General features: G+C 40.3%; 1 protein-coding gene across 1 annotated transcript in view; it reads left to right on the top strand.

Moving 5' to 3' along the window:
• Window positions 1-637: 637 nt before the first annotated feature.
• Window positions 638-15,398, top strand: part of STMN2 (stathmin 2) — a 53,461-nt gene continuing 38,700 nt past the window's right edge. The window contains 1 exon segment of the mRNA XM_074944200.1: window positions 638-842. Coding sequence (XP_074800301.1) covers window positions 824-842 — 19 coding nt within the window. The 5' untranslated portion in view covers window positions 638-823.

The raw sequence follows: 15,398 nt of genomic DNA, 5'->3' as shown, positions 1-15,398 counted from the left end.
CTTCTCCCAAGCAGGTCAGGTTACCCACATTTCCATTGTTGTTTTGATGGCACGTCAAAGAGGTGGCTAGTGCGATAATGAAATAATAATAATTTTCACATTGAGACAGCTTTGCATTTTCTACAGCACTTTGCAAACATTAATTAGTATCCCTGCCATCCTGTAGGTTTTACCACTGAATGCATAATTGATGGATGAGCCTGGGAAACATAAAATAAATATTGAAAAGCAAGAACTTGCAGGACAAGCATTTGTGTGTGTTGCAACAGCCAATATACAGTAATGCAATGTACAGAGGTAAAATAATGTAAACTACTATGTTATTGCTGAAACGGCTCAGAGAACCTTTGAATTATTTCTCCCTTTTTCATATCAGTGTTCAATTGTGTTAAAAATGCATGTGTGCGTATTTTCCAGGTAGCAACAGGAGAGCTTTCAACCCCAATAGGCTTTTCATGTAAGACATAAAACATTTGACATGGACTGTACTATTAAAACTAAAAAGAGGGGGGGAGAGGCATTCAAGGACTGATTTCCATTTCAAACTCCATTCTAGCACTTTGTACTCCAGCACCATTGGTGGATCAATATTTAATGCTTGGAGATTCTAGCTCCGCAGGAGTCATGTCAGGGGACCTCTAGAGCCAATCTGCTTGGGTAGAGGAGTGATAATTATTCATGGGCTCCTGCCTCTTGCTCCTTCTCTTGCACAGCCCCACGCTGCTGACTCAGTGCCTTATTCAGTCTTCTCTCTCCCTCTCCACTGCTGTAGCTGGACCCCTTTGCCTTCACAGCCTCTGAGAATCTGCACATCCATCCCACCATGGCTAAAACAGCAATGGGTAAGAAATCGCATCTCTTTTTCTTCAGCCAATGCAACAGCCGCTATATCCTAGGACCACCGGCTGTCCTGGGCGCTCCCTTAAGAGGCCTTAATGTTTAGAAAAAGCCAAGACAATGTTAACTCTTTTTGTTTAGTTTTTTAAGATCAAAAAGCAGGGAGGAGGGTTGGGAGCCCGGGGTTCTTTGGAAGTCTGAGCCTGAGATCTGATGGCAGATTGCTCTGGGGTGATTAAGGCAAATAAGTTGAACACTCATTTCCAGGAGATACATTTGGTTTTAAAGGGAGTTTTTGTGAGTGGCACCAAAAAAAGTGCCCTTATCTATTCTGAAATGTAGTATGTGTGTGTTTTTTTATAACGCCCCTTATCGCCAGGTCTCAAGATATCGCTCGCTCTTCATTTCAGCTATTTCTTAGCGATGATCTGTTAAAAGCAAAACACTTGCACGATGAAACTGACCAGTTTCGTGGCTGAAAATGAAAGACACCTTCATCTCCCCAGCGACGGGATTTAGAGGGAGACTTTTCTCTTTTGCTAATTCGATGCATAACCCGATCGTCTTGCAAAGAACAGGGTCCGCCCTTTGTTTTAAGGAGGGAGGGGGTGGGGGGGTGACATTGGGTTTCTTTGTGCAACGCTCTGCGCCGCTCCTCCCGGAGTTCCTGAGGAGAGGGCACCTGCAGAGCCCAGCCCCACAGACTCCAGCTGCCCAGCACAATGCAGGCAGACAGACCCCACCCATACGGCTGCTGCAGCTGTCTCCTCCCGGGCACGCCCATGGAGTCCTCGCCCAGCCGACAGTCACCTCCCCGGTCCCCGTAGACATTGAGAAGTGGGGCGGAGGGAGGGATATCAACGCAAAGGCTGTGTGCACAAACCCAAACTGCTTTGGAAAGAGCCACCTCGTTCCTGCTCCAAAGCCTGGGATCTTGTACCCCTGCAGTCTGACTGCACACACAAAAAGTGGGTCATTGGATAATAAAGGGTATCCTCCTACCGGGATTTTTTTTTTCTAGGTAACGCAGCAGCTTCTCTCTCCACCCCCGTCCTGTTTTGTCGGGAGTGCCATGCTTATTTATTTATTTACTTACTTTGTCCCACTAGAGCCAACGCAAACTGTATGTGTGGACTCGGCAGCCCCGCCCCATCATCCCCCTCATTCTGGGTGCGGGTGTGGGTGTAGTTAGCGTGCGTGGCTTTGCCTAATCTCTGGGTCCGTTTGATACCTGAGAAGCAAGAAGGCGAGATGCCCAATGATCGCAGGGGCTCGGAGCCACGACTGCGGTTTTATTTAACCTTCTGGGGAATCGCCACTGTCTAGGGCTAAAATTCAGAGGCACACGCAGGACATCCTCCCCCGACTCCTTTTGTTTCACTGACTGCGGTTAACTGCTTTGTGGTGCGAATGGGTGGAAACCGAGGTCGCAGTGGAGGGAGTGGAAAGGAGCGAAATGCATTAGCCACCAGACCAGTCTTTGAAAGGATCTCCCTATCATCAAATTCCTTTCTGCTTCCTTTGGAAAGGGGGAAAATGTGGGTGATGCCTTAGAAATCAAAATGTTTCAAAATACTTCCCTATCAAACTCCCCCCACGCTCACAACAGCCACCCAGAATAAGGAAAGCAAGGTTTAAACGTCGTTATCTGGTTCTCAGAAAGAAACTAAGCCCACGTCCTCACTACTGAATCGCTGTGGCAATAATAATCCTGTTTCATTCTTGATCATTTGTCCAAAGTTAACATGAATCCTCCAGACACTAGCTCTGCGTGTAAAAACAACACTGGGATTCTCTTTCTTTGATCTGAGAAATAATCCCTGTGGGTGGAAACCATTCTAACCTGGCATTGTCACCTGTAGGGAAAAGGCATGAGACAGCTGTATATGCAAACAGACGGAGACACAAGCTGTGGGAGTCTGGCCAGCTCTGCAGTGCTGAGCAAGCCATCCCCTCCCCATTGCAGCAAACTGGTAATCAGTATTGATAATTTGTAGTCAGTTGGAGACTAATCACTGCAGAAGGCCCCTGTTAGGAATTCTGTCGCCATAGAAGAAAGGGCTCTTCAGTCTTTGATTAATGGTCTTGGCCTTCTTCAAATATAAAGGTTTCTGCAGCAGGTTGAAATCATTAGATTTACCCAGAGACTGACTGACTAAATCTCCCCAGCTTGCCTATTAATTAGGTCCTGATTAGCAAGTCTCTTATTTGCTCTCCTAAAGATATACAGCTACATATTTTTAAAAACTTCTTTAAAATATTAATTGCATTGCAATCTTTGAAGAGTTGGTTTTTTAACTATTTGATTAAGGATTAAATAGCTTCTTTCTATAAATTCCCAGAGGAGTAATGGCTCTATTGTCCACTTCTCTAGTCTTTACTTTTAAGAGATTTGACTTTAGAAGGCATTTCAAGTGTTAAAATATAACAGGACCTTTTTGTCTATTCCAAGGGTTTGCTTCTATAGAAATGTAATGAAAAAGGAATGTGTTTTCTTCCGAAAATAAGCGTTAGTTTTACCTGGGAAAAAGAGGGTTATTTCCAGTCTTGCAAATCTCCCATTGCTGGTTAAATAAGCCACATTGGTTCTGGACCAGCGCACGCTGCTTTTACCCACTTGTCCATTGAGGGGAATCACAGTGGTTTAATTCATTTCCTACTGTACACTGTATTATTACAAAGCACTAAATAAGGGCTAGATCATGTCAGCACTGGAGTCAATAGGAAAACTCTCATCAGCTTATGTTGTGCAGGATCAGGCTCCCCATAATGCTTATGGCCTCAGTCCAGCAAAGTACTTAATCACATGCCTAATTTTAAGCATGTGAATAGTCCTATTGACTTCAGTGGAATTAAACATGCTCAGATAGACATGTGCTTAATATTCTGCAACATTCAAGTAACACAGGGCCTCACTCTGAACTCCTTATTCAAGCAAAATTTCCTTTAGACTTCAACAGGAATTTTGTCAGAATGAAAAATCTAGGCCTCAATATGCTTTTATTAATGGCCAATTAGGTTTTAGTTGTTGTTTTTGTTCTATATGTGTGTGCATTAATCACTAGATTTCATATAACCTGACTGCGCATGGGATTGCCATTTCTTTTAATTTTACCCTAAATCTTCTGAGCTTCTGTGCAGTATGTGCCTCAGGTGGCACATGACCAGGATTCATCACCGGATTTGGTCCGCTGGTTGGATCACTGTCTTCCCTGGCTTGAGCTGGGTACTGATGGGGAGTGCAACATGAACGCTGATCCATGCCCCCCCTTTACTCTATATGATACATAACTTTTGACCTTTTGTTCCAAATAAAATCTGAATACATATGATGTGTTTATTCATATACCCACAATTCATTTATATATATATATATATATGAATGACCAGGGTGGAGGAGACACCAGAGAAATAATGGGCTTTCCATATCCCACAGTTCTTCTGGCATCCTGGTAATGGGAGGTTGAAGCTCAGGTGGTGTGTAATGTCATTAGAACTCAGAAATGACTTTGAAAAGCCTAGTCTAGTTTCCCTATATTATGTCTTGTACATTTAAAGGCTATTTTAACAAGAAAACATGTTCAGACAAAAATCTTACATGAAACTATCCTTCTACCCCAGTCCTCTTATCTGCTTAATTTTGATAAGATTCTGTCTCATAGAACTACACTGACAAATTGTAAATAATATTTTAAAGTATTGTTCAGTTTAATTTCAAAATTGTAATGAACAGTGGAAGGGTGGCAGGAAGGGTAGGCAGGATTGTGAAGCTCAACCAATCATACTTTAGCTCATTTGCATATTTCAGTCCTATTGATTAAAATGCAATAAAAGTGGTTCCAAGTTTTTCTTCTATTAAAAAAGCCCCTAATTTCTTAGTGATTAACTCAGAATTGGATAGACATCCTGAAGAATATATAATAGCTGTTAAATATGTGTTCCCCAAAGACCAGCATACAGCATTATTATTATATCCAGTAAATAAATATAGATGTGAAACTATTAATCTGTGTATTGTTATTTAATGTAACTGTTTACATCATATTGGATAACATTTTAATAATTAAGGGTTTGATCCTACAAAGTGCTGAGCACTGTGGCCCTCAGCCAGCAAAGCACTTAAGTGGGTGCTTAACTCTAAGCATGAGTAGTCCTATTGATGTTAATGGGACTATTTATGTGTATAAAGTTAGATATGTGGTTAAGTACCATGCTGAACTAGAGCCAAAAATATGTTCCTATCCATTATTATTCAGCTTCAGATTGTACAAACCTACTAAACCTTCATGTTCTTCTTCCTTCTTATAAAAGTGAATCCAACTTTTTACTAACCTTTAATGTCAGAAAATTAAAATTAATGTTCAAAGTAGCAGATCAAGTCAATGGGAAATTACCTTTAAATAGTAAGAAAAATAAAAGAACCTAGGGTCCAGTGAAGTTAAGAGTTTTGCCTGAATTGAGCAGGAGCAGATCGTATGATTCTAAACTTTTGTTGAAGCATTTGTTGTCAAGCATTAGAAACACTTTCAAGTTCTATTATTATCAGAATCAAATTAGTGGAGATTTTTGGTCACCAACAGCACAGGCTGAGATTTTAAAAATCCCATTTTGTATGGAAACTTGGATTCAGGATATTCCATAGGATACTTTAAACAAAAGACTTCCCATCGGTTTGGGAAAAAAAAGAAAAAAGATTAGTTTGGATGCTTGTGTACACTTCCAACTGTCATATGTAAGTGGTGTATTTAAGTGATAAAAGATATGTATTATAGCATGTTAATTAATAATTGTATTTTAAATGTCTATGCCAGAAGAAAATAATTAATGACACATTATAGCAGACGATGGCAGCTAGTGAAGGCCACAGTTGAGTCTTTACTTACACCTGGTCTATCCTAAGTTTTGGTCACCAAAAATCTGCTGCCAAACACTGGTCATTAGAGAAATGAAGACTTCATATTGTTTATATTCACTTCCCGTTTTTAAAAAATAGGTGAGTCTTACTTTTCATGAAAATTCAGTTGACAATTTAAACAAAAACAGCTCATATAGTCAAGAAATTACTGAGTTTCATACTACTTCACCTGCCACCTGATGCTTCTGGGCATGAGTGTGACCTCATATATTACATCATTTTATGCATGACATCACATTATTTTCTGAGAAAATAAACACAAAATGCAAAAGAGTAAAAACTTCTAAGATGTCCATCCATCCCCCAGCTTTCATACCAAAGGTTTTTCATTCATCTATATATAATTCACTTTTATCAATTTTGGCAATTAACATCTTTTTCACCAGCAGCTAATCTAGGATTTCATTTTTTGCTCATTTCTTTGTGTTTGCAGTTTAATGCTACATTTCACTAGATTTTGTTTTACACAGATATTCTTTATTATTAAATAATGACTGCATCGATAGCTATAGTGCAAAGCAGCTAGAATATAATTATTTTCCTATAGTAATCAGCCTCTAGGTGGCTTAAAATTGGCACCCAGAAATAGGGTCATCCAAATTTAGTCAACACATTAGAAAATATTTTTCCTAAGCGACCTGCCAGAGACCAAACAGCACGTTAGTGATAGATCCACACTTAGAACCCAGGAGAACTGAGATCTGACCATTAAGCAATTGCCCTCTGGAATCAAAAAGCCCAGATAGGATTATCTTTTCACACAGAGGTACCCCCCAAGTCCCCTTGAATGATGAGTATTTTGCCTTCTGACCTACATTTCTTCAGTATTTTGAATGCTGACATTCTCAGAAGCTCTGCCTCCAAAAGAAATGCTTCCTGGAAGAGCAAACATCACATCATCAATCAGTGTTACAGGCTGCTTCTGTGACATCTATCTTCATAAAAACTAAAGCCAACTGCTCATACAAATAATACTATAAAGAAAAACTGTTCTACTGCTATTATCTGATGTTATATATATATATATATATATATGTAAAAGGTTGACTGAGGAGCGCTCTCAACCATTAGCGATTATCTTCAAAAACTCATGAAAGGCGGGAGAGATTCAAAGGACTGGAAGAGGGCAATTATAGTGCCAATCTACAAAAAGGGAAATAAGGACAACTCTAAGAATTATAGGCCAGTCATCTTAACTTCAGTACCCAGAAAAATAGAGGAGCAAATAATCAAGCAATCAATTTGCAGACACCTAGAAGAATGATAAGGTGATAAGTAACAGTCAACATGGATTTGTCAAGAATAAATCATGTCAAACCAACTTAATAGCTTTCTTTGAGAGGGTAACAAGCCTGGTGGACACAGGGGAAGCGGTAGATGTGGTATGTCTTGACTTTAGTAAGGCTTTTGATACTGTCTCTCATGACCTCATAAACAAACTAGGGAAATACAACCTAGATGGAGCTACTATAAAGTGGGTGCATAACTGGTTGGAAAACGATTCCAAAAGAGTAATCATCAGTAGTTCACAGTCAAGCATATCAAGCGGAGTGCTGCACGGATTGGTCCTGAGTCTGGTTCTGTTCAATATCTTCATAAATTATTTAGATAATGCATAAAGTTTGCAGATGATACCAAATTGGGAGAGGTTTCAAGTGCTTTGGAGGATAGGATTAAAATTCAAAATTACCTGGACAAACTGGAGAAATGGTCTGAAGTAAACAGGATGAAATTCAATGTCAACAAAAATAAAGTACTCCACTTAGGAAGGAACAATGAATTGCACACATACAATATGGGAAATGACTGCCTAGGAAGGAGTACTGCGGAAAGGGATCAGGGCTATATAGTGGATCACAAGTTAAATATGAGTCAACAGTGTAACACTGTTGCAAAAAGAGCAAACATCATTCTGGGATGGATTAGCAGGAGTGTTATAAGCAAGACACTGTGATGATAAGGTCTCAGCTGCAGTATTGTGTCCAGCTCTGGGTGCCACATTTCAGGAAGGATATGGACAAATTGAAGAAAATCCAGAGAAGAATAACAAAAATGAGGAAAGATTGATAATGTTGGGTTTATTTAGTCTGTAGAAGAGAAGACTAAGGGGGGACATGATAACAGTTTTCAAGTACATAAAATGTTGTTACAAGGAGGAGGGTGAAAAATTATTCTCGTTAATCTGTGAAAATAGGACAAGAAGCAGTTGGCTTAAATTGCAGCTAGGGAGGCTTAGGTTGGACATTAGGAAAAACTTCCTGTCAGGGTAGTTAAGCCCTGGAACACATTGCCTAGGGAGTTTTGGAATCTCCATCATTGAAAGTTTTAAAAACAGGTTAGACAAACACCTGCCAGGGATGGTCTAGTTATTACTTAGTCCTGCCCTGAGTGCAGGGGAGAAGACTAGATGACCTCTTGAGTTCCCTTCCAGTCCTACACTGCTATTATTCTAGTATAAAGAAAATGTATTCTACTACTTTATCAATTAAATGGATGGCTGAGGATTCAGCTTGGGGGATGTGGACTCTCCAAACTAAGGACCAGACCCTGCATCCATGGGAGTCAGTTGAAGCTCTACTACTGAACTCAACATGAGCAGGATTGAGTCTTTCCCTCAGGTGCATGGAGCCACTGAAACCAGGTAGTTGCTTTCACAGGATCTGCTGCATTTCATACACACGTATCTGAGGGTAGGCCTGAGCCCTAAGGCTCTGTATTCCTTTGATACTGTCTAAACTGTTCTTCTTTCTTCGATTTATAAACAACGCTAATCCAAGAGCAAGTATCCCTCTCTCGATAGACAGGAGCCAACATTTTCATATTTACGTGTATACAGTCATCCTCAAATCCATATTTAAGAACCTACAAAATAGTGGCCTGATTTTAAGAGATACTGAGCACCCACAGCTCACCCTGGAGTTAATGGAGTTATAATTACTCAGCATCTTTGAATTTCAGGACAATTTTATTTAGATGCCTGCATATGGATCTAGGAGCCTAACTATAGAACCCATCTTAGAAAATGGTGATCTGTTGAAACAGAGTATACTTCAAAATGTTGTGTGTCTGAGCAGTACCCAGCATGCGTGTCTGCTTTGTGATTATGTCATTCTTTGTTACATCTGTGTGCTTTCCCTTTCCTGTCTGCAATCTGGTAATAATATTAGTTAATGAGTGAAAGTAAATTTAAGCTACCCTGACAGGCCTGTGCAATTAAACTGGTACATAGCATTAACATCAAGTATTAGGCTTTATTGAACAATTTTTTTCATTGTTAGAGTATCACTCTAATCCCTGGCAGGTATATATACAAAATAAATAATTATTCAAATGTGAAGAATCTGTAATTACAATAAACTTATTTTGTAGAGAAAGGATGGTCTTGTGGTTAAGCCACATAACTGTGAGTCACAGGACCTGGGTTTTGTTCTCAGTTCTGCCACAGACATCTTGTTTAATTTGTGCAAGTTGCTTAATTGCTTTGTGCCTCTATTTCCTCATCAAAAAGATGGGGATAGTGTATTCATTTACCTCTGAGATGTGATGTGAAATTCAATTTCTTATGGCATGGAAGTGCTCTGAGATCCTCTGATGTTATACAAGTTTTAAAAACAAAACAAAAACAACCCCAGTGATCAGATCAAGAAATATGGCAACTTCCTTCGTGAAGCTATATTAGTGTTATACTGCCTAAAGGGGTCTTTCAAATCCTTAGGATAGCTTGTGGTTGAAAAATTATACATCTCTCTCTCTCTCTCATGTACATACTAAAAGACTCGTTCATGTTAAGATATAAATTTAGTACTTCTATATACTTTCCCAGCGGTGACCCCATGGCTATCGCTTTCCATCTCAACCCAATTTTCCACCCTTTCTAAATTTCTTTAAAAAATAAAATGTCCTTTTGGCCTAAGATTTCTCCATGTACATTTATTCTATTCCTCTTGCTATGTACACTGGGCCCATTCCTGCAGTTCTTATACTGACAAAACTCCCATAAGTATCTAATGTTATTACTGGGAGTTATTACTTACATTTAAATTACAGAAACACCTACAGACCTCAGCCAGGTCAGAGCTCCAGTAAATGACACTCTGCCCGTTAAGGACTCGGCATTGCAGTACCCAACATGCATGCATGAAAGAGCGAAATCTGTGTATCCCCCTAGGAAATATTTAAAATTAAAATGTAATACATGAATCAGACCCTATTACAGGAGTGGCCAAACTGTGGCTCATAAGCCACATGTGGCTCTTTTACCATAAAGTGCTGCTCGCAATCTCCCTTCTCTGCCCTCCTCCCCCTTCTCCACCTACCAGACTGGGAGCGAGGAGCTCAGGACCTCTGCCTTGCAGTGGGGTGGTGGGGTAGGAGCTTCTGTCCAGCGGAGAGGGGGGTCTAGGGGCTTCAGCCCTGCGGGATGCACCTGCTGGGGCTGAGGGCTTCAGCCACAGTGGGGCTGAAATCCCAAGCTCTAGCTCCTGCCCCGGCTCTCAAACTTCTGAAGATTGAGAGATGCGGCTTGGAGGCCCAGTAAGTTTGGCCACCCCTTCCCTATTAATTCTCAAAGAGATTTTGTGGCAGTGACGTTTACAACCCATTTTTATTAAGCCTCATTAAAGATCACAAGTAGCTATTTTGTGTGTATTTGTTTTCCTCAAACCTTTCATATGAATCATAGAATATTAGAGTTGGAAGGGACCTCAGGAGGTCATCTAGTCCAACCCCCTGCTCAAAGCAGGGCCAATCCCCAAATAAATCAAGCAGAAAGATGAGCAGAAGGATGAACCGACACCATTCAGCATTTTCAGTGTCACTGGAAAAACAGTTTCTCTCTAGGAACTCACATTGGAATAAGACACTATGCAGAAGTCTGCATGTGACACTCCAAAGATTACATTGAAAAGATGTAACACAAAAGATTGCATTTCTAATTGAACAGATACCTTTCCTGATACCTTTAGATAATTTGTTGCTGTCAAGATTGCCGTCTGACAGTTTGCAGTATCATAGTCTGGTGGGGTTTTTTTTAAATAAAAATAAGTAGGTAATTACAACCTACACTCACTGTAGTTTATAAAGTGATTTGTAACCATTTATTGAAGACTTACATGTTTCCAAGGAGAATGACTTTTTGCCAGGAAAGCAAGATGCTACATTTAAAAAATTAATGCATGCAATATTAATAATTCATTCTTGAAAACCATTAATCGTAAGTTATTCATTTTAAATCTGAATGTAATTAGGGATGCAAGTTACTCCCTAATGAAGTGGAATTCAGTTTATTCACTATTAAAATGTCAGGAAGGCCAGGAGCTTATTTGGTGAACTTTAATGTGCACTGCAGTGAACTCCTAGCATAAATGACTTTGCCCTCTAGTGGCAGGAGGCCTGAATAGTAAATATACTAGTGAGAGTCAAATGCACTGAAGATGCTGTGAGTGCTGTACAAATGTATTACCTATACATCTTGTCAATGGTGCACTGGAATTTTAAACCACAAAGCTCTGGGCCTCTCCTACACAAAGAATATACGGCCAAGATGTGAGTGATGTTTGAACAACAACCTAAAAAAATGCCCAGCCACTGAACACAAAACACTGCACAGAACAGTTAAAGTAAGTCTGCAAGAAAATGTTTTAATATAATAATACATTAAAAAACAACAACAACAAAAATCAAACCTACATTCAATGTTGTTTTCAAATGTCATTACCTAGGGGTTTTTTTAAAAAAAGAACACTGAAAAAACAGCTCCATTCAGGTGCTAGAAAGAAGTGTGCTTTCATGGTCACAGATGCTTCTGTCCTTGTACCCCTAAGCGTGACCCCCTTCTTTTCATCCTCTTCAATTTATCCCTGTTCTGGTCCTGTATCCCCAACCCCCAATATCTCCTGGTTCCTAATCCCAGTCTCCCTGCCCAACCAGTCCCAGACTTTTCCTCAAAGCTCCCCATCAGAGTCCCAATCCCTCTCTTACCTCAGCTCCCAATCACAGTCTATATCCCAGATTTCCCATCCTAGTATCCTCGTCCCAATGTGGTTGCCCAACCAGTGTGTCTCAACCATACCCCTTGTCCCACCTCAGTCTTTCCACACTCCCCAGCTGGCTCCCACTGCCCTCATTTTCCCCAACAGTTCCCAGTCATTCCCCCTATTACTAGCTCCCAGTCCCCATCTCCCCTCTTTGCCCCCCTCCCCAGGATGCTCCTTGTCCAAATCTACTCTGTCTGCTGCCACTGAGGTGCAGCTATTGTTCCCTTTGCATTTCAGGAAGGCTGCTTCCACCTCCTTCATGCTGGCTGGGTGCCAGCAAGGGGAGAACTGAGAACACAAGATAGCCTCTCTGCACTCAGTTCCTGAGCCTGGCACTACTGTGTCCTCCAGAAGCTGGGAGGAGCTGTGCAGGAAAAGTCCTGCTTGGTCCCTGCAGCCCTGGGATGGACAATGTAGCCAAATGCTAACACATTTCTACTCAGCATGTGTGGAGATTGAGATGAGATTTTTCAAAGGTTTATAACTTGGCCAAATTTGTGAAGCAGAAGGCACATTTCTGACACAGCAGCCACCTCCCTGCCAACTGTCAAGCCCTGGTACCAAAGCATGGTGGTGCTATACCGTCTCAGCTAAATGGTTGCAAGAATTTTAAAATGGGCAAAACAACATATGTTTCCCTAGTCTTATTCTCAGAAATGGCTGAACTCTTTTTGCTGAAACTTTCCCAGAATAGAATATTCTGGCATAGAATATTACAGCCCAAATGGTTGAAGTCTGGCAATGTTATAAGCAATGAAAAACAGCCTTATAAATGAAAACCGTTGGGCAACCTGCAAGACTCCATATTTTCTGATGTGGTGGCCAAGAAAAATAAATAGTGTTAGATTTTGAAAAATGTAAACTAATAGTTTTAGTACTATTAATTTGTACTGGATACACGTTTTAATATCTGAAATGTATTAAGAAATAAATACTTTGGCCAGATCTTCAGATGGTGTAAATTGACTTAAACGATTTATACCAGTAGAGGTTTAGCCACTTTAATCATTAGATACTAAAATAATCATTGGGCCAGAGAAAGGGAAAGAAAGCAAGGGAATGACCCTGTATTCTAGTGGTTAGGGCACCCACCTAGCAAGTGAGTGAGCCAGAGTCCAGTCCCCCGGTTCCAATCACTTTCATTATTTATCCACACGGGAACAGCTTCCCAAGGAGAGACAGAGGGACCACAACATGAGAACACACTATAACTCAGTAGCTGGAGCACTCACCTGAGAGTGTTCAAATCCTTTCTCCCTCTCTGGCAGAGAGGGGGAATTTGAATCTGGGTCTCCCATGTCTCAGGTGAGTGCTCTAAACTCTATACAGAGGGACCCATTACTACCACCTCCTCCTCAGCTTTGTGGATCACCGCGTTCCTGTGATTTCTTAGGTTCCTAAAATGTAGGCATTCTGACGTTCAGCCTTCCAATGCCTCTGTCCCTTTGTGGATCCCACCCTCAGTAACTCCACCCCTGTGCCAGTGTGGAGCCCCATTCAAGTCAACTGAGCCCAAGGGCCTGGGTGCAGGGATCTATCCATGCAGAGTCATCTTCATATGGGTACCTTTACATACATGGGTAGTCTCATTGAACTCGACAGAAGAACTCATATGCATATAAGTGTTTCCAGGATCAGAGCCTTAGGGATGATCACTAATTTTAAATAATCAGAAATCCATTTCTCAATGCCGTCTTTAAGATTAGGAATTGATCTATAGATATGACATATAGTCTGTGAAGGAAGGCAGAAAGATACCATGAAAGCCATGGTTAAGAATTGCCACCAAATTTAAAAAGTACAGTATGCATGAATTGTAATAGCTCATACATTTATGCATTGATTTGAGATCTGCAGAAAATCATTGCAGTGCTATTATGTAAATCTGACCAAAAGCTACTTGTAATGTGGGAAGCTTCTTCCAGACAGTTGCCCTTATTCTAGTTTTATTACAGTAATGTTACAATTGAAGGTCTCTCTCCAGCACTCACTTCTCTTCTAGTCAATTCAATAAATTTGTTTGCTCCACCAGCTAATCAGGACTCAAGCAAAATCTTGTCATAGGGCAAAATCAATCTTTTTCCCCTAAAATTTTTCATTTTTCATATTTTCTGGTTAAAGAATTGAATAATGTTTCTAATGTTTCTGGTTCTTATTACTGATACAGTCTAGCAATATACTGTTGAATTAGTTTCTTAACAGTGGCAATCAAAATACTTTCATGTATTTATAAAGAACTGGGAGAATGCACTAGTTGAAACATAAATCAAGTAATTATTATTAATAAAGCATTATTTTGGTTTTAAATCCTACAGAAAGAAGTGAAAGCCATAGAATGACATTAACATTAGAAATAGGTCGTAAATGTCACATTATTAGCATTGCCTCTTACTGTGCTTTCCAGTACATTGATTAACTATTGGGTGAAATCCAGGACTCAAAGTCAATGGGAGTTTTGCAACTGATGTCAGTGGGGCCAGGATTTCATCCATTAATAACTTGATTGCCAATTAAATATAATAACTCAGTTTTAGGAGTTAGAAAAATTCAAACCTGCTTTAATAGGAATGAGGATGAATCTGTGATAGTAGAATAGTGCAGGACATGGGCCACATCAGGTAGGTGGACTTGTTATTTGTGGTCCACACCCTGATGGAAGCTTCTTTCCTGACACTCTTAATCTCATCATATACTTTAATTGAATTGTATTACAACAGCTTACATACACTGCAATCCTCCCCAGAGTAACAGATGCAAAGGATTTAACCCTTTTCACCAGTATCACTCACTTCCAGGAAAATCCTTAAAACAATCACCACCATTTCTCTGCCAGATTCCGTCTGATACTGAAGGATTCCAGTGGCTCCATTTGCTCCAGATCTAGTTTCCTTCTCAAATAGCATAATAAAGGTGTGACACACAGGAGTGGTAGTAGGAGACAAGCCTTTATTTTCTGGCCCAATCACCTGACGTGGGTCAAGGTTCCTGAAATTTAGACCAATCACATGGCAGGGGTAAGCACCTACTCATGACAGTGACTATTGGTTACTCCCAGTATTTTGAAATTGCCAGCTTTACTAAACAAAGAAAAATAAGTTCAACATGCAAATAAAATCACTCAGATTTTCATTTGGATTTGTCTTCAAGTTTGTTCCATGTAGACGTTTCCAAATATACTAAGCTCTGGTTCACACATTTGCTCTAAAATCTGCACACCCTGCTTCCAGTACTATCTCATGTTTTTGTTCACTAGCAGGATCCATTCAGCTACACCAGCTGAGGAATAGGCCCTGTGTTTTATTTGTGACTCTTCCCAAGTAGATGCTCCCAGCTGACCTGAAGGCATCTGATCCACTAGAGTGTTCACACACTTCCGGTTTACTTCCGCTAAGTATGTTACTGGGCCAATAGTTACAAAGACTGTTACAATTATTCTCTTTACTACCCTTGTAAATATTTTCCTCTATCTCCTCCTCCTCTCCACTCTTCAAGCAGTATAGCTGGCTTCATTAGCAAGGGCACTCAGATGTTTGGACATCTCTAGGCAATCTTGAAAGTGTGCCCGCCTGACTATATTCCAAAGATGCCTTACAGTGAATAGAGAAGATGCA

Source organism: Natator depressus, chromosome 2 (assembly GCF_965152275.1).
Source record: "Natator depressus isolate rNatDep1 chromosome 2, rNatDep2.hap1, whole genome shotgun sequence".
In the NCBI taxonomy this organism is placed as follows: domain Eukaryota; kingdom Metazoa; phylum Chordata; order Testudines; family Cheloniidae; genus Natator; species Natator depressus.
The sequence above is the reverse complement of the archived record's forward strand: the minus strand, read 5'-3'. Positions and strand labels throughout refer to the sequence as shown.